Here is a 25,594-nt window from a genome sequence, read left to right as displayed (position 1 = left end):
CATTATCATTTCGCCATTCGAGGGGGGAAGCGGCTTGGTGATACGGAAAATATGTAGCATGGCTGTCTCTTCGGGTTCGCTGCCTCAAGTGTCTACGACTCGCTGATCTGCTCAACCGTTGAGGGTTTGAGGACCTGGAGGGACCCCTTGTCGCATCATGCGACTCGACCTCTTGAATGTCCAGCCGTTCGATTGTTTTTTTTTTAAAGTACCTGCCTCTCCTGATTTGACATGCAAAACCCAATGATTGCTAACCCTACTTCCAAGCACAGGCAGCCCTCAGCCTGTTATGTCGGGGTCATTGTCAGGTCATACAGCCGGATATGGGCTAACATGTCCCGTTGTTCAGAGGACCGACAACACCTGGATGTGCATGTATGAGTTGAAGTTGAAACAGTTCGGCTCGTTGCGCATCGTTTGATACATTTTGGCGAATCATGCGGCGGCAAGACAAGTGCCCGAGGCTGAAGCCGCTTAGAATTTCGTGAGTGACCACCATCTCCCGCACCTAAGGTAGTCATTGTAACCTGCTGGCTCGACCCCCCTCTCTTTTGGCCGAAATGCCTTTTCCTTCTCTTTCTGCTTCTCCAGGAAAAGATACTGACTTATCTACAGCATCCAATTGTCCACATATTGGAAAGCAAACGGGCGAAGGAGATTGAAGACGTGAACCCTTGTTGATGTCTTCAGAGCAGCAGTGCCTTTCTTAACATGTGCCTCCTCAATCAACGTATTCAAGGCGGGTAGCATAAGCGACGATGAATCGTCTCAATGACTTGCATTGGTAGCTAAGCTTGACTGGCCCTACGAAGACAGGCCTTGGGCTGTACACCCACAAGCATTACCAACCGCTCATCCACCCTCCCCGCCCGTCACGGCAGAGCACACGAGTGTGACACCACCATGTCCTCCTCACTGCACTACGAAGTGTTCTTTCTCGTGGAATCACTAAGCGTATTGTGGGATTGCTCATTTCGATGAAGGGGCGCGCTTCTAATAACGTGTGGTGCCGTAGCCGGCACCAGCTCCACTCTGCACCTTGTCGCTGTAGATACCTGGCGCGCGACTTGACGAGATGCGACCTGTAGCAGCCTGTTCACGTCGATCGTAGTAGATATAGAGAACGTAGAGTCCATGGATCAAGCCAGGAATGAAACCAAGTATCGTAAGGAAGATGTTGACCACGAGGTCCATACCACAGCCGGCTGTGAATATTACACCAATGGGCGGCACTGGAAGCTCAGGTCAGCATCAAGACGAAATATTCAGATATGAACACTCACCGAAAAGCGTTACGAGGACGATGAGAAGAGCTGTGATTCCGCCACCGGCCATTTTTGCGGATGTTTGTGCCTTTTTAATGTTATTTTGTAAGTGATTGTCAGGATGTTGCGGATGCTGCCTTCAGTGTTGATAGTCGTCGAAGTTGCAGGCTCTCCACGCATCCGCACTTTGGGTTGAGCTCTGGCATCTTAAATGTCTTCAAGAATCTGCCAATACCAGACCACTTGGCTGGCCACTTCAGACGATTGCGCGTCCCGTCTACCGTTAGTCCCGTTTTGTGGCATCGTTCGCAGCCCAGACACCTGACATCGTGACGTGGGCGTAGAAAAATTAAGCTCTGTATGACGTAGGTGCAGACGCCCACTCGGGTGTTCGGATTGTGCTATGCTCGGCGCCGCCATCTTCGATCAGAGCCCTCACACAGCGGTCGGCTCCGTCTCGCATTGCGCTGCGTTCGTCTGCCTTATAGGGTGCATCGCGAGTCAGTGCTTTCAATTGACTGCGTGATGGTGCCGAGCGGGTTCGCGGGCTCTGCCGCAAGTCTTCCTCGTTGTCCCACTTGGGCGAATGTCAAGCAACGAAGGCCAACATCTCCAGTCGGACTACCCCGTCGGAGAGCTGAAGAATGGCGTGCCATTCCGAAGGCCAGGTGATGCCTTGGATGTTATATATTTCAGTTCCGAATGAATGGAGACTCCTCGACCAGTTACCGGAATTCGTTAAGACCGAGTCGGACGTGACCAGCTACAAACCAGTCACCACATTTACAGAAGGGGCGAATCGCTGACTGAGAAGCAAGCAAGCCTTGAACTGGTAGTCCGTCGTTCAGGTAGACTAAGGGTGCTGGTCTATGTTTCAAACCGCTTTAAAGAGTAATTTGGTAATATGCTTGGGCGAGCTGCCAAATCTTGAGAATCAAGAAAAACCTCCTGGTGCCTCCGAGTGTACCGGCGGTCGCAAGGTTGCCAGGCCAATCTGTCTGTGTCTTGTTGTGTACACGAACGCTGAACAAATGAGCACCAGCAAGGCAGCCCGGTATCGATAAGCGCTGGAGCAGGCTTGTCAAGTGTAGTGGGCTAGCACGGCCATTATCAACCAGCGGGTGTGTGGTGTCACAGGCAAGGGGTTCTTCCGCGTTTCTGGAAGCATGAGCCCTGTCGGCGACGGACAAACATCCGAGTCTGCTGGATTCGGGTATTGGTCGAGCAAAGTCAGTCAAAGCGTTTTGCGGGTTCAGACCAAACCCCTGAACACTGTCGATATTGCACGGAGAAACTGTCTAGTTCCTCGACAGTTGTTGGTTCGCAAACGGGTGAAATAAGAGACAAATTGTTTGCTTGGAGCAGGTCGGCGGTGTCGCGACGTGCCGTGCCGCGAGGTGGCCCAACGTGCAACTTGTCCGGTGCCGGTCCAAACGCTGGCTGACCCGGTGTGTGGTGTGATCCGAACAGGGTACACAGCGGAAGCTGATACATCATTGTGGACTGATATTGTCGGAACGAAATGACGCCTCGCCGACGCTGGAACCTCGAAAGACCAACGTGATGACTTTCACAGGCCTCCAACTCGCGTCAACAACCCTCCAGCATTTCTGCCAGTTGCTTCCAGGCTGAGCCGGAGCTGTGTTGTGAGGGGACCCAACCCATTCCAAACCCATCGCAGACAGTCTTGTCGTCGGTGTTTCGAAACGCCCTGGCCTGCTGCAACAACTGGAGGCCGAAGCAGTCTGTCGTGCATCCCTAACCGATAGAGAAGGCGGCAGCCAATCCTTTCCGTGGGGGTTTGGTCAATCAATTCGAAGTCATACGGCCGCTGGGGTCGCTCACAATAGCTCACGAAGCACTTACTTGTACTAGCTCTGTCGGCTGAGGCTAGGGAGGGGCCGGGGTGAGATGTAACCATGTATGATGAGGACGCCTCCAACAAAAGTTGGAGGCTGTCTGATTGAGACATGTTAAGGTGGGTGGACGACCACCCATGACGCCAACTGTCTGAGCACACGGCACTGTGGTCACAAGCCAGATTCAATGAGTTCGATCTGAGGTCATGAATCCACGAAGGTGGTTCGCAGAGGCGGTCTTGTCACCTGATCCGTATCAGTCGTAGGGGTTTACCCAAAGCTGCAAAGCTGTTGTGACAGACACATCCGTGGCCATGTTCCATGCAGAGCAGGCTGTTACATCCTGCGGAACTGATCGGAAGCAAGGCTGTGACAATGAGGAGGCCAACTCGCCAGCTCGCCTGAAAAGGCTGAAGCTTAAGCCGTCACAGTCTGGAGCGTAGGCTCGAGAAAGCCATCGTGGGAACAAGTGGTACCTGGCCTGGGCCCCTTTTTGTCGAGGCGAGTACCTTCAGGCCTCCCGCGCACCGTGCTGGACAGGTCGATTCTCGGGATCTAACAAGGCGAGGGATCCTTCGCATCAATTACTGCCCTTGGGCCGGTATGTGCGTACCTAACATAGCGCACGTCGATTTCCTTGACGTACAAAGGAGCACCATCTCTATCTCTGTCACTCTCTCCATCTGATGTCATGTCGGATGGAACCGTTGGCCGTTGGCGGAGGAGGCTTTGGCTTGAGGTCCCTAGGAGACACGGCAGCCATGCGAAACGGGGTTGGCTTGGTTGATGATGTGGCCTTCTGTGCTGTGGCAGCACGGTTGCATTTCCAATTGCATGGCAAGCATGGATGCGAGCGAGATATGGACGCTAATACCGGGGACGGCTTACCAGGGGTCCCGGCGGAGACGTCGGCCCCCTGTGGCCTGTGGGAAAGCTTTGGGAGGAGGAGTCAGGGACCCGAGGCGTTGTTTCTCCTTCCGCGGCGCTGGATGCAGGCACCGGGCGCCAGGTTCCCCTCTAGCGCTGCCACCCGCCCAAGGTCCGTCACGGAGGCACACTCGTAGGACAACATGTTTGGGTTGCCGAACCCCGGGAATCGAGGACCCTCCAGTCCCTTTTTGACGATTGTCATACCAGAAGATGCCACGAGGTTCATGGTGCGGTCCGTCACTTAATACCCAAGGTAGGTAGGTAAAGGACACGATGAATCGTTCGTCGACCCGCGCGCTACCTGCCTACAACCCAGGCACCGAAGGTCCCTGCCTCCTAGGCCCCGGCAGGCCGAGAATGAGGCAGGAGGTGCCTGTGCGTGTCCCTGCCCCTCTGTGTGTCTGCCTTTCGGTGTGGTGGTGCCTGCCTGGACAGGCACTAATTGCCTCCACTGCCACCCCCAATAGGGTTGGGCTCGTAGGTACCTACCTTCGGTAGTAGGTAGTCAGGTAGGTAGGTACCTGCCTGTCATCTTGTCACCTCAACTGGCAGTGCCCAGGTACCTCGCCTACCCACACTTACCCTGTCGCTGCCAGTCGTGCCAGTCGGGTCCCATTTCAATGAATAAGGTACTCCACGCCGCGTCGACCACGTCCTATCCCCGTCCTCGTCCCGAAAAAAGGTCAACGAACTCAGGCCAGAGGTACTTTCCCACGCCAACACACCTGTGACTGGACCAGGGCAATTTTGTTTCCAACTCCTGGGCTTCCACTCTGCTGCCTCCATCCTTCCACCTTCGCCTTGCCTCTCTCTCGCTTCTCCTTCCTACCACCTTACCTTCCTTTTCCCGGATTCCATCCCCCACGGCTGCCAACCGCCAGGGAAGAAAAGTACCCGCGCCTCGACTGTATCGACTGACGACCGCGTCAATTCCGTCCTTGCTGCTCTCCGTCCCCTTTCGCGTTGCTTGCTTTGGTCGTGCTCGCATCAAGCTCCGCCTTGCCGCATCAACTCCTGAAGCTACCCTCCGAACTTCATCCGCCAGTATCTCTTTCTCGTGCCTCTCGCCCAAGTCGCCTGAGTCAAGTCTCTCCAACTCAAGCTTCCCGACATACCTTCGTCTTTTTTTTTTCCCTCTCCTCGACAGCAGCGATACCCATCCGAGGCAGCAACACGGCACCCTCTCCTCCTTCCCGTGCCTCCGATACCGAGGACCCTTTTTTTCCCACTGTACAGTACAAGCTCCGTCTGACGGCGAACCCAGCCCCGACTACCCAACATGTCTGGATCTCAAGCGGGCTCGCAGCTCAACATTGATCGCTACGTCGTGATCCACGTCGCCACCACCTGCGACGAGCACGGTGTCTATGTCACCAAGGATTCCGCTGAAGTCATTGAGCTTGGATGGATTTTGCTCGATGCTAAGTCCCTAGAGGAAGTAAGCTATCGCCCTCCCCATCCACCCCCTCCCCTTTCTGATGACGTATTTCTAATCACTACCCTACCCAGATCGTCCGTGATAGTGCCCTCGTCAAACCCATCAATACTCCTATCACGCCTCTCTGCAGTATGTCGGCTCCTTCTCTTTTTTTTTGTGGTTACTATCGCGGCCGCCGCCCTGCCGTCCCGGCAAGGCCGCGCGCCTCGGCCTAAAAACTCGGTCCAATATCTAGGTGCTAACCATCTGCCCACCAGCGAGCCTCACAACCTTGACTTGGGAACATGTTAGGAACGCTGGCACCTTTAGGGATGCTGTCAACCGTTTTGATGCGTTTGCCAATGAGCACTTGACCTCGCAGAACCTTGACTTTGTCTTCGTCACTCTCGATGCTTGGGACCTTCGGGTTCAGCTGCCCCGCGAGGCCCGCGACAAGGCTGTGGTCCTGCCGCCTTACCTTCAGCACTCGCGGACCTTTGATCTCCGTACTGAGTACCAGCGATGGCAGCAGCACCACCCCGAGTCGCTACCCTTCGGCCCCTCGATGCTCTCCAACATCTGCGCTGCTCTCGAGGTGGAGCCTGTCCAGTCGAGCGCCCCCATCAAGCACAACCTGCCATTCCACCTTCAGGCTTTGGCGCCTGCTTCTCCCCGTCGTGCCATGGAGGAGGCTGTCACTCTTGCCCGGGTTCTTCGTGGCCTGATCCGCAAGTCTCAGCCTGCTCATGAGCACCCCGACGTCCTGACACGTCCCATGGACGCTCGTGCTGATGTTAGAGCCTTCTTGTCCGAGCGTAGCAAGGTCCTCCACATGTCAGGCCTCCCCCACGACACTACCCAGTCGGAGCTTGAGAGCTGGTTCACCCAGTTCGGTGGACGTCCCATCGCCTTCTGGACTCTGCGCACTCCCGAGCAGCACAAGCCCACTGGCAGCGGCTTTGCTGTCTTTTCCTCCCACGAAGAGGTGAGTTTGTTCCATCCCCATCTGACTGCACCGTGCCAGTCGGATCATGTGCTGACCCGTTCAACAGGCTGCTGAGAGCCTCTGCATGAACGGTCGCGCTCTTAACGAGAAGGCTATCGAAGTGTCGCCCTCCTCGAGTCGTGTTTTGGACCGCGCTGCTGAGATTCTTACGCCCTTCCCTCCCAGCAAGAACCGCCCCCGTCCCGGTGACTGGACCTGCCCCTCGTGCGGATTTTCCAACTTCCAGAGGCGCACAGCTTGCTTCCGATGCTCCTTCCCGGCCGTGAACGCCGGCCCTTCGGGCGAGATCGGATACGGCGGCGGCGGCGGCGGTGGCGGTGGCGGCTACAGCGGCTATGGGCCCCCTCAGATGATGCCCCCTCCTCAGCACCACCACGGTCACATGGGACACGGTGGTGGTCGTATGGGCGGCAGCGGTGTTGTTCCTTTCCGCGCCGGCGATTGGAAGTGCGGTAATGAAGTCTGTGGTTACCACAACTTTGCTAAGAATGTCTGCTGCCTCCGTTGCGGTGCCAGCCGTGCTGGCGCCGCCGTTGTTGCCGACTCTGGTGGCTACCCGTCTCCCATGGATCCCCCTTCCAATTATAACATGAACCAGGGCTCAATGGGCGGCAATACTGGTCCAGGCCCCTTCGCGTCCGGTGGTGGCAACTTCGGCTCCGGTGGTGGCTATGCTGGCGGTCAGCATTTCGGTGGCCCCCCCAGCACCTACGCGCTTCCCTCGGGCCTCGGCGGTGGCGGTGCCGCAGCGTACCCCTCGTCCTTGAACACGCACTTCGGTCCGGCCCCGGGCGCACACTCGGCCGGCCCTTTTGACAGCCGCGCTGCGGAGGCGGCCTTCCAGTCTGCCTCCAACGGACCCGCGTCTGCTGGTCCGTCGAACAACTTCTACTCGCAGAACGAGAACGACCCTTTCGCCTTCCTTTCTAGCGGCATCGGAGGCCTCTCTGTGACCGGCGGAGATGCTCGCCAGAATGGTGGCTCCGCGCCTCAGAACAAGTCCCCTGCCTAAGTAGGTTGTGTATTCACCAGATGGCTGTATATCGATCGCCGTTTTGCATCGGACGTTGAAGAACCCACCCCTCGACCCCGGGACGAGCTTTGAGACGGGACGACGATAGAGCATTTGCTTTGGCATCAACGACCCCTCGACCACTGGTCATCGAGGGAACCCCATTTGTTTCATGTTTCAAGTAAGGCGGTCGGCAAGATGGGGAAGAATCTTGGGCCACGGTTGTTGTCAGAATACCATGAGTAACCGGGTACAAAAGTTTGCGAGGCGGGAAAGACAAAAGAGTGTTACTACAACTGGACGGATTCGGAACACGTTGGGCGGAGTTGCGTTTGATGCCGTTGAGCATCAGAGTCCGTACAAAAGGGCTGGCTACTTTGGGGGACTGGACTGCGGAGTCGGACTTTTGCCCATTGGGTGGGGTTGCGCGCGAATGGCTTGTGGCATGACAGCCCAGGGGGCAGTACGGTGGGAGAGATGCATAGCGAAGGAGTGGGAAAGGAACCTCGGCTTCGGTGTGCGGTCTCGCTCTTCTACTTCTTCGATCGATGTCTGTCCTTTTTCCTGTCTTCTCTCTTTTTTTTTATTTGATCTGCTTGTCTTTTCTGATACTCTCACACCCCTCTCCTCCACCTCTCCCATTCTCATTTCGTCCTTGTTCTCTTCCCAATACTTTTAGTTTGCTTGGGCATTTGGCTTTGGCTTTGGCTTGAGCTTTGCCCCCTTCAAGATGGTTTCACGGTTGGATGGGCGGCAGAGTTGGGGGAGTCGGGGAGTGAACATGGTCAGGCGGGCTGACTGCTTTAATTTTCTTTCGCGTCTGAGAATGCGAAACGTGTTGCTTTTCATAACTCGTCTGTTCCAAGTTATATCTCCTGTTGCATACCGTTAGCCGGTGGGGTGTAAAAACTGCATCCTGCAGGCGGCGTTAGGTATGAAGAATACTATTGCTTGATTTTGCCAAGGCGAGGTCCGCGAAGAGCAGCTTAGTAATGACACGACGACTGTTGTTGGCATGCTAGAGGTGAGTCCATCATGCTTTGGCACCTATTCAGGGCGAGTGTGAAGATGTTGACAAGACCGACCAGGTAATGATCGCTTGAGGGAAAATGAGCATATGTAATACTATCGTTTTGAACCTGCCTGAGCCAGCGAGCTGTTGCGGTCGTATATGCATGTCGCTCGAAGTAACGCCGTCCTTTGTTCAACCCATGACCAGTGTCAACCTTTGATCCCCTGCTAACCTGCTCAGCCAAACATCCAGCGCTGTCTCTCAACCAACATTCAACCATGTGCTTGCTGCGTTCTCATCACACTTCGGGCGGGGTATTTGAACTGCTCAGATCGTCGTACAGATTCCAGTCAACGTCTCCATCATCCGTCAACTCCGGATATAGGGCTGGAGCCGTGCTGTCATCTTCATCTTCACCATGAGCTTCCTCCTGCCGCTCATAGAGCTCGAGATCATCAAATTGCTCAAAACTCTCGTCATCAGGGGCGTTGATCTCGTCGACGTACTCGAGCCACCGCGGGTCCGAGTCCTCGCTCTCCCAGTCGACCCACGCCTTGTCAGCCCTGATTTCCTGGTCCTCGTCGGCGAGGCCTGAGCCGAACAGAACGCCATAGATGTACAGCCGCACGTCGTCGTCGGACTGCGCGCCATCAACGCGGTCGGTACGCCGCATGGCGTCCCTCATGGCCTCGGTCAGGGTCGGCTCGGATCCGCGCAAGGCTCCGCTGTCCGGCTCGGGGCTGACGACGGTACGTGTCCATGTACTGGGGTCGTCTTCCGTGGGCAGGGCGGAGAAATCGATGCCATCGTCGGGGTTGATGGCCGGTGCGCTGCTTGCGGATCCGCCGCCGCCGACCATGTCGGCCTGCACAGCGGCGTTGATGCGGGCGATACGGCTGAGGCGTGCCTGGCGCGCAAACAGGAACTGCCGCTCGGAGCGGAAGGTGTCGAGGTTCTCCTGGAGAAGATCGGCGCGCTGGGGCTGGGAGAGCTCGGCCCATGTGGTGGTTTCCAATATGTCCGCGTCCGGGAGCTCGTCCTCGTCCAGGAAATCATCCTCAGGTATACTCTTCTGGCCCCAGAGGATCATGTAGATGATGTGACGGTCAATATCGAGGCCGCGACGGACAGCCTCGGTGCGGATCAGCTCATCCGGGCGTTGAAGATGGCCTGTACCACGACCCCAGGCTTCGAGATGCAGGACGCCAACTTCGTGAGCAGGGACGCCAAGAACCTTCTCGCCGAAGAGGGCACGCCGGTACTGCTCGTGGACGGGCAGATAGTCGTAGCGGACCTTGAGCTTAATAATGTCTCCCAGCTCCGTGAGGCCGTGTCGCGTGAGCATGAGCCAGAGCTTGTAGAGGGTGCGCTGACCCAAGAGGAGTTTGACAAGGGTGTTCATGAAGGGGTCGGCCCAGACAGGATCTCGAAAGTGCATGCTAAGCTTGGTGAGAAAGAACTGAATATTGTGCAGGTCAGCGTGGGTCCAGAGAGCTTCGTTCCCGATCATGGTGGTGCGGCCTTTCGTCGTGGCTACGTCCATGAGAAGCCACATCTTCTTGAGGCTGCGCTCGGTACCAATGGGCAGCTGCTGACCCCCCCCTTCGAGGGCATCGACAATGTCGTTGACGCACCGCTCGCGGAGCACGACCATCTGGTACCACTTCAAAGAGGGCACGTGGCGGACTTGGGCCATGACGGCGTCGAAAGGGTCGAACTGCTTGGAGCCGAAGGCGTTGGTGCGGCCGGCGGGGTCTCGGACGCAGAGGTGGCGGTAGAGCCGAAAGGAGAAGATGTCACCGCTCTCAGGAGCATGCCGGCGTACCCACATGCGTAGGGTCGAGGTCATGACGGCACTGATGGCACCGTGGAAGGTGCGGCTGACGGAGAACAAGGACAAGACGTCCCTTGGCTCGAGGTGACCACCAAGCTCGACAGCAAGCTCGACGTGCTGGCAAAGCGACTCGAGGAGGCTGAAGCGAACGCGCATGCCTCCCATGCTGCGCCGGATGGAGGAAAAGGGGTCACTGCGGCACACACGTTTCGCGTGCTCTCGAGTGTGGTACTCGACCTCCGCGGCGTCACGCCAAGGCTGAGACTCGGGGCCGTGGGCGAGAGAGTCGTTGATGATGTCGTTGTCAGGGATGACACCTTCCATCTCGAGGTCTTCGTCTGTAGTTGCGTCATGATCCGCATCTGCAGCCTCCATGGCGTCAAGTTCGGCGCGGGCTCGAGTCTGTATGGCAACAACGAGCATCTCGTTGGTAATTGTCTGCCGGGGGTATCGGTCCTCGAGGAGGGCCCTGGTCTCGGCAATATAGGCGTCAAAGTCGGCAAGGGTCGCACCCTTGGGTGCAAGAGGCACCCCTTCAAATGGTGCCACATCCATTGCTGTGCTGTCCAGTTAGTATCACGCGTGAGGTGCGATGATGGTTGGTATTGGCGGTGATACGGCAATGGTTGGCAGTGATGAGCCCTTTGATCGTGATCAGCTTCGAGGTCGCACAGTTGTTACCAGGGGACCTATATCCTCGTTTGATAGAACGATGATGGTTGGGAAGGGAAATCTGGTGGTTATCCCAGGAGAAAGTATTGCAGATAGGTAGACTGGAGTGGTGAATGGGTAGTAAGTAGGCAGACACCTCCGTGGAGGAAGGAACAGCAACTGCCCTTGTCTGCCAACCCCAAGTTCTTCATCTGTGTCAGTTGATGAACCTGTGTTCGAGTATTTGTACTGCCTGGTTTGAAGCTGGTAGACCACCTCTTTCGACTACCGGCCGGAGCATATTTTTCAGTAACATTTTCCTGTTTGTTGGAAGCAGGGTCTGCCTACCTCTACTGCCTCACGTCTGAAGAGCCCCGGCAAGGAAAGGTCTGGCCACGGCGGGATCGAGAGGAATACTTCAAAGTAGAAAGAGGCAATAAGCTATAGTTGCTCACATTCTCGCCGGATAGTTGGGTACTGTCACGTCTGTCTTCATTCACGTTACGAAGCTACTTCGCACTTAGAACCATTGGTCAGCAATGAAAAGAATTATGCTATTCGAACGTGAACACAGTGGGCGTGGTTTTCTCGTAAAAGCAATGACTCAAAGAGAATCTTCAGCTCCCGAGGTCGCGGCTGTCTTGAGAGTTCGTTCATGACCTGGCAGAAACCAAGCTTCTTGAACCCTCCGCTTGTTGATCCCCACCGAAACGCCGTAAATCGACTCCTACCAACGGCCAACACGATCAATGCTCCTTTCGCTTGACCTGCAAAACCTGCAGAGACTCTCGCAAAAGGTCCACAGTATGATTGGCTTGCTTGAGTCTGCGATGCCTTTGCTAACGGTCAATTTCGTCGAGGCTCATGTCGCCGTCGTCGCGGCCGACGATCGAGTCTGCCACCCTCCAGATCTGCAGCAAGTTGTCCTCGGCAGCGCTACAGACGAGCCACGGGTCGTTCGGGTTCCACGCGAAATCTGCGAGGTGGTTTGTGTGGCCTCCATGCATGAAGAGAAGCTCCGGTGGGCCGTCTTCCTGGTCGTCCGGCAGCTGCTCGTCGCCAACCCGTGAAAGATCCCAGAAGATGATTCTTCGATCGTAACTGCCGCTGCCCAGGATGCCAGCTTCATGGGGATGCCATGACAGCGAGGTAACGGCGTCATTGTGACCCTCGAGAGTGTGAATTTTTTCCTTGACATTCCTGAGATCCCAGACGCCCAGAGTCTTGTCGGCGGATGCAGTGGCCACCAAGACCTCCGAAGCTGGGTTGAATGCAAGCGCGTTGATGGCGTCCGAATGGCCGCGCTTGGCGGACAAGGACGCAATATTGGTCTCCGGCGAACGCACGTCGATGATCTGCATCGTCAGATCGTCCGAGACGGTACCGATGAGCGACTTCGAGACCGGGTGGTACTGCACGTCATTGACGATTTGAGTGTGGTGAGTATACTTGCGAGCCGGCTTCAGAGTGCGGCTACCCTCCTGCAGCGTCTTGATGTCCCTGATATCGTCAGCTGGGCCGTCTGTATTTGGGATGCGAGCGGAACCCTTACCAGAGGCAGACGGTAGTGTCCTCGCTACCAGAAGCCAAGCAGCCGGCCTCGTGTGGATTCCAGCTAAGGCCGTATCCCTCCTGCTTGTGACCCACGAGCTCGACCTCAGGGCTGACCTTTCCATCAGCCGTCATGCTGTGCTTCGTGCGGTCAAACACGAGGATCTTGCCATCAACACAGAGTGTGGCAATGAGATCTGGGTTTTGAGGTTGGTACCGCGCCTTGTTCACCTCGCCAGGGTGGTCGATCTTTTGCACAATGTTGAAACGAATGGGCGCCAAACCGCCAAACTTTCCATAGCCACCAATCTCCCCCCGTTCCTCGTCGAGGTCGTCGGTGCTCGGCTCGATGGATTTGGGGACTTCCACTTCGGCGATTTGCAGGTGGTTTGGCATGCCCTCAGAAGTGTGAGTACCAAGAAGCAATCGGTGAACACGGTAGTTCTTGCCCTCTGGCTCCTTCACGTCGGGAAACCATTGAGTCGTTAGGGTCGGCCACTCGAGAGCAGTACTGCAAATTGTCAGTCATTGCAATAGTTCTGTTCTGCAGCTTGTATGCGTACCTGAGAATCATATCGTAGAGGAAGGGGCTGTTCTTCTTCCAGGTCTTGTACTCTATGCGCATACCATGGTTAGTTGGACGCCAAAACGCACTGTGACGAGAGGGATACCTACCCTCGTTGATGAGGCGCTGCTCCATATTCTCATCATCCTCCTGATGCATGTCGACTACTGTAAATTAGCGACCCTGCCTTCCAAAAGTCGCAAGAACTCCTGTAGTGTGTTCCGCTCACCGTCAACGTCGTCGACCACCTGCGCTGGTGCCATCTTTTTGGGCAGATCTGGGAATACCGAGATCGCTGAATGAATGGAGCTCGGTAGATTCCAATGCGATCGGTGTAAGAGTGCGGCGGGGTCGAGTATGTGGGATGAGTTGGATGAAGTGGGAGGTGGTTCGTTGCCAGGTGGAAAGACCTCTCACATCCGTGCCGCAATTGTCAGAGTGGAGGAAGACGCGACGCGAATCGCGTAAAGTGTTTGAAGGCAGGTATTTGAGATGAGCCTTATCAGGAAGCTTATCTGGCGCTCAATCAGCCGCGCTTGTTCATCTCGCGCGCTTGGAGCGGCAGGTTTGCCCTGGACCCACCGAATTTGCCCCTCCCCCAGCAACTCATGACACTGGTGACTCCCTGGACCTCGCCGCAAGCAGCAGGTACCCCGTCCTGGCGCCTGAAGCTCCCGACCTGTTCTGCATCCTGCATACTCACCCGCCACGTACCGCGCAACTTATCATCAGACGAGAACACAACTCGACGGTCGAGTTCCCTGTTCATCGGAAGAAGCCTAGAGTTTCTTTTGTGTTGTATCTTGCTCACGGCTGTATTGACTTCTTACGTTCAAATTTCCTTTCCCTCCAACCGTCGCAGACGCAACGATTTCGGTTTTGCGCCAGCACCCAAATCACATCCGAAGCTGCTCCAGGCTTTCAACCCGACATTTCTCTGTTCTGCAAATTTGCAGAGTCATCGCGCTTCCGTGTAGCATCTAGCACAGCTTCCAGCTCTCTACCCGGTCTACATTCACCATGGGGTACGCTGCCGCGCCACCACGCTGATGCATCGCAAATGGGACTCGAGCTGACCATCTATCTGCAGTGTCCCCAAGTTCTTCAGGTGGCTCTCTGAGCGCTATCCTGCCATCTCGCAGGTCATTGCCGAGAATCGCATTCCCGAATTCGACGCCCTCTATGTTCGTCTCCCGACCTGCCCCGCATCGCCATGACTTCCGAGACTGATGTTGGTGGACAGCTGGACATGAATGGAATCATTCACAATTGTACGCATAAGGATGCCGGAGAGGATGCGACATTCCGTCTGAGTGAGGAGGAGATGTTCATCCGTATCTTCAACTACATTGAGCATCTTTTCGGCAAGATCAAGCCGAAAAAGCTTTTCTACATGGCCATCGACGGTGTCGCCCCGCGCGCCAAGATGAACCAGCAGCGATCTCGTCGGTTCCGGACGGCTCTTGATGCCGAGAATGCGAGAGAGAAGGCCATCAAAGATGGTGTGGAAATGCCCAAGGAGGCTCCTTTCGACAGCAATTGCATCACCCCAGGTCCGTCTTGCGCCCAACACAACCCCAAGTCCAGACCACGACTAACAATCCCCAGGCACTGAGTTTATGGCCAAGCTCTCCCGTCAACTGAAGTACTTTGTCAACAAAAAGGTGACTGAGGATGCTGATTGGCAGGAGTGCGAGATTGTTCTCTCCGGGCACGAGGTTCCCGGCGAGGGCGAGCACAAAATCATGGAGTATATCAGGAACGCCAAGGCTCAGCCTGATTACGATACGAACGTCCGACACTGTCTCTACGGCCTGGATGCTGACCTGATCATGCTTGGTCTGCTCAGTCACGATCCCCACTTCTGCCTTCTTCGTGAAGAGGTTACCTTCGGCCGTGCGTCGAAGACCAAATCGAAGGAGCTGGAGCATCAGAACTTTTATCTTCTGCATCTCTGTATCGTCCGTGAGTACCTGGATCTAGAGTTCCAGGAGCTCAAGCAAGATGGGATTTTGAACTTTCCATATGATCTTGAGCGGGTCATCGACGACTTCATCCTCATGGGTTTCTTCATTGGCAACGATTTCCTTCCCCATCTCCCCCGCCTTCACATCAACGAAGGCGCACTTGCATCTATGTTTAGGATATATAAGAGCATCCTGCCCGAGTGCGATGGATACATCAACGAAGGCGGCGTCATCAATCTCCAACGCCTGCAGCGTCTGTTGACTGAGTTGGCCAAGGATGAGACCGACCAATTCGAACACGACGTCTCTGATGAGCGATGGTTTCAATCGAAGCAAATCAGCGAGCAGCAGCAGAAGAACGCTGCGCAGTCCAAGCAGAGAGGCAAGGGTGTCGTCATGACCTCCGCGCAGAGGGACCTTTGGAAGAACTACATCAAGCCGTACCTCACCAAACCCACCCCTGAACCCCTCGATCTAGGCACAGAGCTCAACGCTGCCGATCGCAAGTTTGTGCAGGATCTTGCCGACGCTGTCCATGTGGACTGGAGTACCAAGGAAGACGACGATGGCCACCGTCATCTGATTCTCACGTCTCCTCAAAGCGAGGATAACAACGAGGAGGAGGAGGAGGGCACCCTGGCTCTGTTCCGTGTCATGAAGAATTACGACAAGGCAACTGTAGTTGACATAACTGCAGATGACGCCAAGCAGCACTATGCGGACCTTTATAAGCAGAAGTACCAAGGCTGGAAGACCAAGTACTACCTGCAGAAGTTTGAGGACTGGGCGCCGGACAACTACGACAAGGAGCTCACTGCTCTTTGTGAAAACTATGTGCAAGGCCTGCAGTGGGTTTTGTACTACTACTACAGAGGAATTGCCTCGTGGCCTTGGTTCTATGCCTACCACTACTCTCCCTTGACATCAGGTTAGTTTCACTGCCGAACGATATGGGATTGCCGCTAACATAATCTAGACGTCATCAAGGGTCTGGGTGCTGATCTGAACTTCAAGCTGGGCCAGCCTTTCCGTCCGTACGAACAGCTTATGGGTGTCCTCCCTGACCGAAGTAAATCGATCGTCCCCACCGTGTACTGGGATCTCATGACAAACCCAAAGTCGCCCATCATCGACTTCTATCCGCGAGACTTCGAGCTTGACATGAACGGCAAGAAGATGGAATGGGAGGCAGTTGTCAAGATTCCCTTTATTGATGAGAAGCGACTTCTTGACGCAATGGGCCCGGTTAACGAGGAATTGAGTGACGACGAAAAGTCACGAAACCAATTCGGTGTTTCCCTGAAGTTCACTTACAACCCTGAGGTCAACTTCACCTACCCGTCCTCCATGGTTGGCGTCTTTCCAGACATTCCTCAGTGCCGGTGCGTCGAGAACATTTTTGAGCTGCCAAGCACCGAAGGCCTGCAGTATCGTTCTGGCCTGATGGACGGGGTTAAGATCAGTGCCGAGGCTCTGGCTGGTTTCCCTTCCATTCATACGCTTCCCTACACCGGCCAACTCATGGAAGGATACGGGGTCAACGTTTTTCAACAGGACAGCCGTAACCCTAGCATGATCATCACTCTGAGCGAGTCGGAGATCACGACAAAGGCTGAGGTGGCCAAAAAGAAGCTAGGCCAGAAGTGCTTCGTCGGGTATCCTTTCCTCCAAGAAGCAAAGATTGTCCGTGTTGTGGATGAGCTATTCGACTACGAACTCGACCACACGGGTACGACTGTTGTCCAGAAGAACCATGGCCCCCGGGAGATTGAAGGTTTCTCGAGAGAGTCTCAGTACATCGAGAACTGGCATGCCAAGCGGTTGGGATTCACAATTGGTGAGGTTGAATCGCTGGTGCATGTGCACATGCTCAAGGGTCTCATCAAGACCGAGGAAGGCGCGCTCATCAAGGAGTACGCAGAGAACCCAAGCATGAGGAGCGTCTATGCATCACAGACTATTGTGAACGAGGTCATCAGTCAGGATGAGCGCTTCATTGAGAGGGCGTCAGTCCCCATCGAAGAGGAGTACCCCGCGGGTACGCGGGCCTTCTTCTTGGGAGAATTCCACTACGGCCGCCCCCTGGAAGTGCTCGGCCACGCAAACAATAAGGCGGAGATTGTGGTTTCGGTGCTTCAGGCCAAGGAGCCTGAATACGCAAAGCCTATCATCCAGGAGGTCAACCGCCAGAACCGCTTCACGCCCTCCTATGCTGTAGCTAAGATGTTGGGACTCCATCCTCTGATACTCAGCAAGATTCTGTCTTCGTATCAAGTCAACACCGTGGGAGGCCTCAGGGTCAACCTTGGTCTCAACCTCAAGTTCGACGCTAAGAAGCAGAAAGTCCTCGGATACTCTCAGAAGAACCAGTCAGGCTGGGAGTTCAGCAACGCCGCGATCGAGCTGCTTGCCAAGTACGTCGCAGCGTTCCCAGACTTCTTCGTTGCCATCCAGACCAAGGCGCAGCAGAGCGACATCAGCGACACTGACATCTGGCCCGACTCGGCCGTGGCTGCTAAGCGCGTCAAGGAGATCGGTCAATGGCTCAAGGCGGCAGAGACAAGCAAGTTTGAAAGGGTTCCTCTTGATGCCGAACAACTCGACTCTGTGACAGTTATGAAATTGGCTGAGGCCGGCGAGCAAGCTTTCCAGATCTCGCAGAACACCACGACTAAGAAGCTCAACAACGTTCCGCGGTCGGCGCTTCTGAAGCCTACGGATGCCGAACTGCTCATGGGCAACCAGAAGTTCAACCTTGGCGACCGTGTCACATATGTTGCTGCAACCGGCAAGGTTCCCATTGCAAGCCGCGGTACCGTGGTTGGCATTGGACGCACTGCCACGGCTATTCTGCTTGATGTCGTTTGGGACGTGACCTTCATGAGCGGTACGACACTGGGTGAACGCGCTCCTCCCTTCCGGGGCATGACGGTGGCATCCTCATCCGTCCTGAACACAACGCACAAGCAGGTCATCTCGGGCTCCAAGGCCGCCACTCAGCGACGCCCTGCGCCCGCGTCCACATCGCTGACGACGGGCTCTTACAACCCCAATGGCACCCCACAGTACAGAGACGCATCGGCGCCGGCGCCTCTCAGAGGGAGCTATCGCGGTGCGATGAATGGGCAGTCTCATGGCCAGCCCCGGGGTGGCGGCAGGGGTCAAAACGGAGCAAATGGCAGCGGGGGCGGCAATGTTCCCAACTTGCTCCATAGCACTTTGGTCTATCGACCTCATCCCAACGGCAACCAGGGAGGAGATGGCCAGGCCTCTCGTGGCCGTGGCCGCGGTCGGGGACGCGGCGGACCTGTCGCCAACGGCGGACCTGCCCCACAGTCCTCGCCTCAGCCGCAGCAGCAGATGTACGGCAATGTGCCTCCTCCTGCGTCTCTTGATGCGCGTGGAAGGGGCCGTGGACGTGGCGGACGCGGTCGAGGAGGTGCTCGTGGCGGTGCTCGTGGTGGAGCGGCCCCTCCTGCCCCCTCTCAGAACTAGCAGTCTGGAGGGCTGCGGATAGACGTGCGAAGCTGCTGATCTGAGGCTGCTGTTGATTTCGTTTCATGTTGGCTCGGTTCTCTGGGTGGGTTATATTCTGCACGGATTTCGGGCTCAGTGTTCGCAGGTTGAGGAGCCAGCGGAAACGTGTCGACGAATGTGTCAGAAGGAAAGTTATTCCATCCATAGCATATATACACGGCGCCAAGCGGTATGACGAGGTGGTGATACAGTTAGCTAGCTGGCGAGAGGAGGCGGTGCAAATAAATTCGTTTTTTTCACAAAAAGTACATCACTGAGACGGCCTGTACGTATGTGTCATGTGTGGACAAGATTCAATGCACTACTGCTTCTGACAAGGATACACTACGCAACAGTCTATTTCGCCTTGGTCTTCGCCTTGATGGCTGGCAGCGTGAAGAACTTGCTCGTGCCCCCGCGCAGGGCCTTCCAGACGCCGAGGTCGGCGTCCTGGTTCCACGTCAGAAGGCCGACCCAGGGCTGGACGTTGTAGTGCAGCCGCAGCTGAACATTGTCGGCCTCGGCGAGCTTGCCCGAGGGGTGCGTGATCTGGTACTTGGGCTTCTGGTTCTTGAGCTTGAGCTTGCCGCGGCCGGGGTCGATGCTCTTGCCGGCGGCGCTGGCGCGGAGCTTGCGCATGGAGACGGGGCCGAGGTTGGCGAGGTGGTCGGCGCTCGGCGACGTGATGATCTGGTCCCAGATGACGGCCTCGTTCGTGGCGTTGGCGCCGCCCGTCGTCGAGGGCCATTCTGCCGTCACGTAGACAAAAACTTGCTTGCTGTGGAAGACTTGTTAGCTTTCTCTTTCTCTCTCTCTTTCTTTGTTTCTTTCTTTTCCTTCTCTCCTCCTCGTTCTTCTTGTTCTTTGTAGGCTCACTGCCCTCAAAAGGTGCAGGAAACCGCAGGCAAGGCAAGGGGTTCGGAGGGCGACGCACGTGTTCCAGGTGAAGAGGTCGGAGAGGTCGGCCTCTAGGGAGAACTTGATGATGGCGTACTCCTCCTTCTTGCTGCTGTAGTAGTGCGGGCGGCCCTTGACGACCTGGAGCGAGTCGGTCTTGATGACGCCGGCGGTGGGGGCGCGCGGGGTGACGACATCGGACAGGGCGATAAAGGTAGCGACGACGAAGGCGACCGTTGTGAAGAAGCCAAAGGCGTTCTGGATGCGGTTGAGAGAGTTGAACATGGTGGGTGGTGGATTGGGGCAGCGGGAGGTTGCCGCCAGCTGGACTAGGTGCAGTGATTTTACCAACAAGTTTGAGCTGGGAGGGAAGGGGTGCGTGTGAGCTCTGCCTGTCCACAGTCTTGCACGAGTCCCAGGGTCGGGCCAGCGTGGTGTAAAATATTGGGTTCGGCGGCAGCTCCCCTCTACGTGTAAGGCCAGATCGGGTGGGAGTTGTCGCGACGTGTGGTTTCGGACACAAGGGGACTAGTGCAGTGGAGCTTGATGGTGTTTAGGTAATCACTCACCTTACCCACCGCTCGGTATCGCCTGGCGATGCGACCACAAGGCCCACGCCTCAAGTGCTGTGTAGAGAGTATTTCTAGTCCGCTTGGTCAACCTGCCCAAAGGAGCTTGACGGAAGGGAGAGAAACGATGGGCCACAAATCACTGCGCCAAGCATGATTCACTAGCATCACATCTCGATGAAGCATGGGCTTGATGATGTCTGATTAGACTTTTGTCACAATATACAGAGGTATATAAACATGTCGGCAAGACAATGTGAAGCCTCCTTGCCATGGTGAACATCAACGTTTCACCCGCAAGCTCACGGCCATTTCTGACGCCCCTTCCCAAATCACCATGGCATGGTCCCGTCGCGCGTCCGCGGGCCATCTTCTCCCCTCGACGCGGGAGGAATATCGGTGCATGGCACGCCCCGAATGCTCATTCTCGAGAGTAGCCTGGAGCGTGCATTCCTTCCGAAAATGCAAATGCAACACTGTGCTGCCTCAAGTCCAGCTCCCTCTACCAGCTCTACCAGCTCTACCAGCCGAGCTTGCAATCCGTAACGCCTTGCCGTGTGCATGCAATATTAGTGCTTCGCCAAAATCATGATTCGAAATATGAACCTGTAAGCCACTCCTCTCTTTCTCTCTGTCGGAGAGATGGCCTGGGTTGAACTGAACGTTGTGATGTCTCCTTTGCGTGGATGTGCACGCCGTGCGAGTCGCTGGCCAATTCAGCGATTCGAGATGCCCTGGGCCTTCTCTAACGCCTTGGTCCGCTAGGCCTTGTGCGCAGCAGCGGCAGTGGCGTGATCCACAGGCTGCGGCGGTTTACCCTCCACATGCAGTCGTTTAGCATCACCGCGCTGGTCATGCGTCTCATTCTCACGCTTGCGATCTTTCTCCTTCTGTCGGTGGTCTCGACCGTCTTTGCTGCGTGCTGCGTGCCGGGCCTCTCTCTCTTTCCGCTCATTCTCCTTGCGGAGTGCTTTCGACTCAAGCTCATGCCAGTCACCATCCAAGTTTGCGAGCCTATGAAGTATATTAGAATGAGCAATGCGGACTGGGGTGTTTGTTTTGAAAACTTACTCAATGGCTTGACGCGCAGGCGGTTCCTCGGTCGTAAAGTATGTATGCTGAAGAGCTTCGGCTGCACTCGGGCGCTTAGCTGGGTCATATTTGAAGATTGACCAAATCAAGTCGTAAGCGGCGGGTGTGAGCTTGTCCCTGTACTTGGCGGCAAAAGAACTGGCCCGTCGGTAACCTGGCCGCAAGAGTTCGAACCAGGGCATGTCGATAAGACCAGGCCATTCAGCCTTGTTCGGGGTCCCCATGACATTGTAAATCTTGTCGAGTTGACTGATCTCGCCACCGTCGCCAGGAAATGTGGCGTGGCGCGTGAAGATTTCCATCAGGATGCAAGCCGTGCTCCACATGTCGCAAGCTGGGCCGTATCGCGTCTCTCCCAGGAGAAGCTCAGGAGACCGATACCATATCGTAATGACACGGTTTGTATAGTCGAGCTGATGCCGTTTGGCGTAGAAGCGTGCCAGACCAAAGTCGGCAAGCTTGAGGATTCCGTCGCTGCTGACCAGGATGTTGGCAGCTTTGAGATCTCTGTGCAAAACGCCGCGAACATGAAGATAGTCGAGGCCTTCGAAAACCTGCCTGGCAAGATGCTTTTTCTGGGCAGCATCGAGTTTGAAGGAAGGATGATTGAGCAAGCCCGTCAAGTCGTGAGAAAGATACTCGAAGACCATGAAACAGTCATTCTTCTCCACCATGACCTCCTTGAGCTCGACAACGTTGGGGTGTCGGAGCGACTGGAGGAGTTTGATCTCGCGGACAGCCGTCACAGGGAACCCGTCCTTTTCGCCCTCCATCCGAATCTTCTTCAGTGCAACCAGATCCTTGGTGTAGCAGTGTAGACCTTTGAACACCTTGCCATAGGTACCAGAACCAACAACCGACTCGTTGCCAGGCTTTCGAAAGTAGACTGATTCGGACTTGACGAGATCTGGTGGTAAGCTCAGCCGCGGCTTGAGACGCTTCATCTTTTGCTTCACAATCCGAGTCTTGGGGGCGGGAGGCGTTGGTGCTGCCTTCGGACCCGGAGGTGGTGGTTGTTGATGATGCCTTGCGTCTTGCCTTCCTCTAGCAGATGCCGGTTCTGTTGGTGCGCCGCGTGGAATGTCGCGCTCACGATTGTCTCGTTCGCGGTAGTCCCGCTCGCGACGGTCGCGTTCCCGGTACTCGCGATCACGACGGTCTCTTTCGCGATCACGTTCGCGATCGCGGTCACGCTCTCGGTCTCGCTCCCGGTCTCGCTCCCGTTCCCGGTCCTCTCGAGCTCTGTGCTCGTGTTCCCGTTCCCGATCGCGGTCGTTGGTATCTTTATCGTCCGTTTGCTGAGTCAGCTCTTTCTTTGGAGGCAAAGCATTGAATTTCTGAGATATCTCTGGTTTCGGTACCGCGGGAGTGGGTTTTGCAGATGCCTTAAATGCAAAACTGAACTTTGACGACACCGACGACGCCGGAGATTGTGCTGCTGGACCAGATGGAGGAGGCCGCGTGGGAGGAGCCATTTCCTTGTCATCTGAGATCACGGGGGGCGACGTGTCTTCGACCTGGAGGTCTTTGGACGGACGGAAGGAATCTGGTTGCTCTTCGAAATCGTCCTTGTCCGACTTGACGCTTGCGACGGCGGAATTGGATGACTTCTGTGACTTGGCATCGTCGCCTTGCGCAGACGAGCCCCGACCTCCAATCGTTTGTGAAGCGTTCCACTGCGCGCTCTTGAAATTGTTCCCGCGGTAGCCTCCACGTGCACCACTGAATTGATTGCCTCGGAAGCCCGAACCGCCTCCGCGGAAGTTGCTACCTCTGCCATATTGCTGCATCGGGCCTGTTGGGGCAGATGGGGGAGGTGAATATGGGTTCGAGGGTGGATATTGTCCTTGGGGGCCGTTTTGCGGCGGATACATGCCCTGAGGTCCCTGGGGATACTGAGGGGGATACTGGCTATTGAACAGGTTAGCAAATATTTCGGTACATTGATAAATCTGCAACCGCTTCAAAAGAGACATACTGATGGGGAGAGCCACCCCAGCCGCCCATGTCGTAGGGAGACATGTTAGGTGAGTTGATGTAGGGGTTCGGAGGGAAGTGGGGGGGAGGGTGATAGTACTGATAGGGGTCACTATACCCATGATTGCCAGCAAAAGCGTTGTGCGCCTGGTGGCGAGCATTGAAGCCTCCACGGTGGCTGCCACGTCCCGACATATTGTCTTCTTTCCCGCTTGTGCCTGGCGAGCTCTGTCGCCCAGATCGTACTTCGTCGCCTCTCCTTGCTCTGGGTCCCGATCCCCTGCTAGTGGATCGTGATGCACGACGAGATCGATTTTGGCGAATGTGGTCGGACTCGTGGTGCGAGCCGTGCCTAGAACCAGCCCGCGGCGAGGAGGGCGACCTCGGGGGTCGATGAGATGGAGGTGTTCGTGCCCTTGGGGACCTTTGACGGCGATCTACCGGCGAGCGGGAACGCCGCCGTGACCGCGAGTGACCGCGAGATGCGTGATGGGGCTCCCCTCGGGCCGGGGACCGCGAACGACTGCGGCGTCCGTTCCGCGCGCTGTCTTGAGCCCCGGGGCGAGTGTTTTCGCGGGGGAGCGAGGGAGAACGGCGGGAGACTGGTGTCGAGGCGTTACGTGGCTCCCTGTGTGGTAACAGGTCTCCCCGCCGGTCTCTTGAATCTTGTCGACGGTTGTCGTCTCGATGAATTGGTTTGCCGTCTCGGGCAGTCGCAAGAGGACTCCGGCTTCTTGTACGTTTTACTGATAGGGATGGTAATCGACGGCCGTCGGGACGTCGTCGAGGGCTCGGGCTGCGTGGCCGGCGAGTGTCGCCCCTCGGCTCGTCTCTACCCCCCCGGCGCGTATCGATGAGATGTCGGGGCCGTGATGCGTGGTAAGGATTGTCTTCGCGGTCGTCACGACGACTGGATGATGGCGAGTGGCGGCGAGCCCGGTCTCTGCTGCGATCGCGTTGTTTGTCGTGGGGGGAAGGAGTCGGCCTCTCAGAAGACGGGCGCTTGGGATGCGGGTCTCGTGGACGTCTATCAGGATTTCGGTCGCTATCGTGGGGCCGACGAGGGGGAGGCGATGCAGATCTGCGAGAGCCTGCCGCAGCTTGACCTGGTCTGCCACGATCTCTGCGCTCCTGGACGTGTCTCCGGTCGTCTCTCATTGCAACATGTCGGGAACGACGTGGATGACCAGAGGAAGGCTCCATCGCGGCAATCCAACTGAGTTCGAGTTTTCTGAGAGGATACCCATCCGGGGTTTTCCCGACTCCAGACGCGATAAGCGCGCTTGGTGGATAAACGCGGCGTGCCTGTGGAGAGAGAGGGAGAGCACGGGTCCGTGCGTCCAATGTGGCAGTGAGGCGACAGAGGGGGGAGGGTAGATGTTATGGGTGGAAGTCGAGGTAACGCAAAGAAAAGATGGCTGAGAACCAAGAGTATCTTGGTCACGGGACTGGCGTGAACTTTCCCTCCAAACTGGAATGGAAAAGGTACACGAAGCCGTCCCGAGCATTCAGCATATTGTCAACTTCCGGCAACTGAAGAGAAATTCTCTCCCAAGCCAGATCGGCGAGCAGGCGGTGCACTCGCATACCACTTTCAAGGCTGTCCACCGTACCAGGTGTTCAGCGAATCCCAACTGTCCTCCGCGCGGGACCGTTGTGCTTGGCCCCTTCAGGTCTATCTATGTGGTTGCGAAATGCACAGCTCCATCCGTGCCGTATCTGATCAAGCCTATTAATTGCTGCTCCCCATCTGCTCCCTCATCTTACGACTGCTTCGATTTGCAGGGGCCTAGGTACCTGGATCTTGTGTGCTTCATGAACATCGACTCCCTGCACCTGCAGCAACGCTGAGAACGAAGCAGGAGAGCTCCCTCCTCAAGACACATAGTCGTAGCCAGTCTCTCCTGAGTGCATCTCGATTCGACAAGATGCATTCTGCATGAGTCGGTCCAAATCCAAATCACCACTCGATCCCGATCGTGCTGAGACCGGCGAAACACTCGTTTTGGCAGCGCCGTCGTGCTATACCTGCCCACCCCCCATTTGTGAGAATCAGTATCAGTAGTGATGCCGACAACCTAGGCAAACTGCAGGGTTCGGGAACGACGCGTGCCCGTTGCCTCGCGCACGACCGCGGTGACCGGACGGGGACTTAGGCCGCGTCTCCGATCGGAACTATCGTGAGGGCAGGGATTGGGTGGACTTTCGACCGCACCGTCGCTGAATTTCAATCTGCAAGCGGACCAAGCGAGGGGCACCTAGCCATCGTTTGGAGGCAACATCAGATGCTCCAACTTGACATTCGACGTTGATCAGAATCGAGGCAGAAGCTCAACCAGTAGCATGCACGACAAGCGTTGTCATGGCGCAGGATTTCGCCAGCGCGAGCGCCCACAACTGCTGGGTAATCCCCTCCGTGATGATGATCATCCTCCGCCCCCAAAACCCCGGACACGGATTCGCAGCGACGGCGC

At 56.2% G+C, this 25,594-nt stretch overlaps 8 protein-coding genes across 8 annotated transcripts; 3 read left to right on the top strand and 5 right to left on the bottom strand.

The window, feature by feature from the left end:
- Positions 1-993: 993 nt before the first annotated feature.
- Positions 994-1,335, bottom strand: D7B24_007519 (uncharacterized protein; the record flags this gene model as incomplete). Its single annotated transcript, XM_028641628.1, has 2 exons — positions 994-1,232; positions 1,284-1,335. 2 exons carry the CDS (start codon positions 1,333-1,335, stop codon positions 994-996), a joined length of 291 nt encoding a protein of 96 aa, XP_028498753.1.
- Positions 1,336-5,333: 3,998 nt separating this feature from the next.
- D7B24_007518 (uncharacterized protein) lies at positions 5,334-7,489 on the top strand (the record flags this gene model as incomplete). Its single annotated transcript, XM_028641627.1, has 4 exons — positions 5,334-5,492; positions 5,564-5,621; positions 5,750-6,456; positions 6,524-7,489. 4 exons carry the CDS (start codon positions 5,334-5,336, stop codon positions 7,487-7,489), a joined length of 1,890 nt encoding a protein of 629 aa, XP_028498752.1.
- Positions 7,490-8,799: 1,310 nt separating this feature from the next.
- D7B24_007517 (uncharacterized protein) lies at positions 8,800-10,890 on the bottom strand (the record flags this gene model as incomplete). Its single annotated transcript, XM_028641626.1, has 1 exon — positions 8,800-10,890. One exon carries the CDS (start codon positions 10,888-10,890, stop codon positions 8,800-8,802), a length of 2,091 nt encoding a protein of 696 aa, XP_028498751.1.
- Positions 10,891-11,825: 935 nt separating this feature from the next.
- HAT2 (Histone acetyltransferase type B subunit 2) lies at positions 11,826-13,365 on the bottom strand (the record flags this gene model as incomplete). The annotated part of the gene is made up of 5 exons (XM_028641625.1): positions 11,826-12,486; positions 12,539-13,048; positions 13,101-13,152; positions 13,213-13,266; positions 13,332-13,365. 5 exons carry the CDS (start codon positions 13,363-13,365, stop codon positions 11,826-11,828), a joined length of 1,311 nt encoding a protein of 436 aa, XP_028498750.1.
- A 757-nt stretch (positions 13,366-14,122) lies between these two features.
- On the top strand, positions 14,123-18,564 carry D7B24_007515 (uncharacterized protein; the record flags this gene model as incomplete). The annotated part of the gene is made up of 5 exons (XM_028641624.1): positions 14,123-14,127; positions 14,193-14,286; positions 14,346-14,655; positions 14,711-15,997; positions 16,046-18,564. The coding sequence occupies 5 exons, from the start codon at positions 14,123-14,125 to the stop codon at positions 18,562-18,564; spliced, it is 4,215 nt and encodes a 1,404-aa protein (XP_028498749.1).
- Positions 18,565-18,942: 378 nt separating this feature from the next.
- D7B24_007514 (uncharacterized protein) lies at positions 18,943-19,767 on the bottom strand (the record flags this gene model as incomplete). Its single annotated transcript, XM_028641623.1, has 2 exons — positions 18,943-19,363; positions 19,520-19,767. 2 exons carry the CDS (start codon positions 19,765-19,767, stop codon positions 18,943-18,945), a joined length of 669 nt encoding a protein of 222 aa, XP_028498748.1.
- A 1,045-nt stretch (positions 19,768-20,812) lies between these two features.
- On the bottom strand, positions 20,813-23,315 carry CTK1 (kinase subunit of RNA polymerase II carboxy-terminal domain kinase I; the record flags this gene model as incomplete). The annotated part of the gene is made up of 3 exons (XM_028641622.1): positions 20,813-21,065; positions 21,123-23,054; positions 23,122-23,315. The coding sequence occupies 3 exons, from the start codon at positions 23,313-23,315 to the stop codon at positions 20,813-20,815; spliced, it is 2,379 nt and encodes a 792-aa protein (XP_028498747.1).
- A 677-nt stretch (positions 23,316-23,992) lies between these two features.
- On the top strand, positions 23,993-24,340 carry D7B24_007512 (uncharacterized protein; the record flags this gene model as incomplete). Its single annotated transcript, XM_028641621.1, has 1 exon — positions 23,993-24,340. The coding sequence occupies one exon, from the start codon at positions 23,993-23,995 to the stop codon at positions 24,338-24,340; it is 348 nt and encodes a 115-aa protein (XP_028498746.1).
- Between the last annotated feature and the right edge of the window lie 1,254 nt (positions 24,341-25,594).

This window comes from Verticillium nonalfalfae (assembly GCF_003724135.2).
Source record: "Verticillium nonalfalfae strain VnAa140/NRRL 66861 chromosome Unknown scaffold_6, whole genome shotgun sequence".
NCBI classification, from domain to species: domain Eukaryota; kingdom Fungi; phylum Ascomycota; class Sordariomycetes; order Glomerellales; family Plectosphaerellaceae; genus Verticillium; species Verticillium nonalfalfae.
The sequence above is the reverse complement of the archived record's forward strand: the minus strand, read 5'-3'. Positions and strand labels throughout refer to the sequence as shown.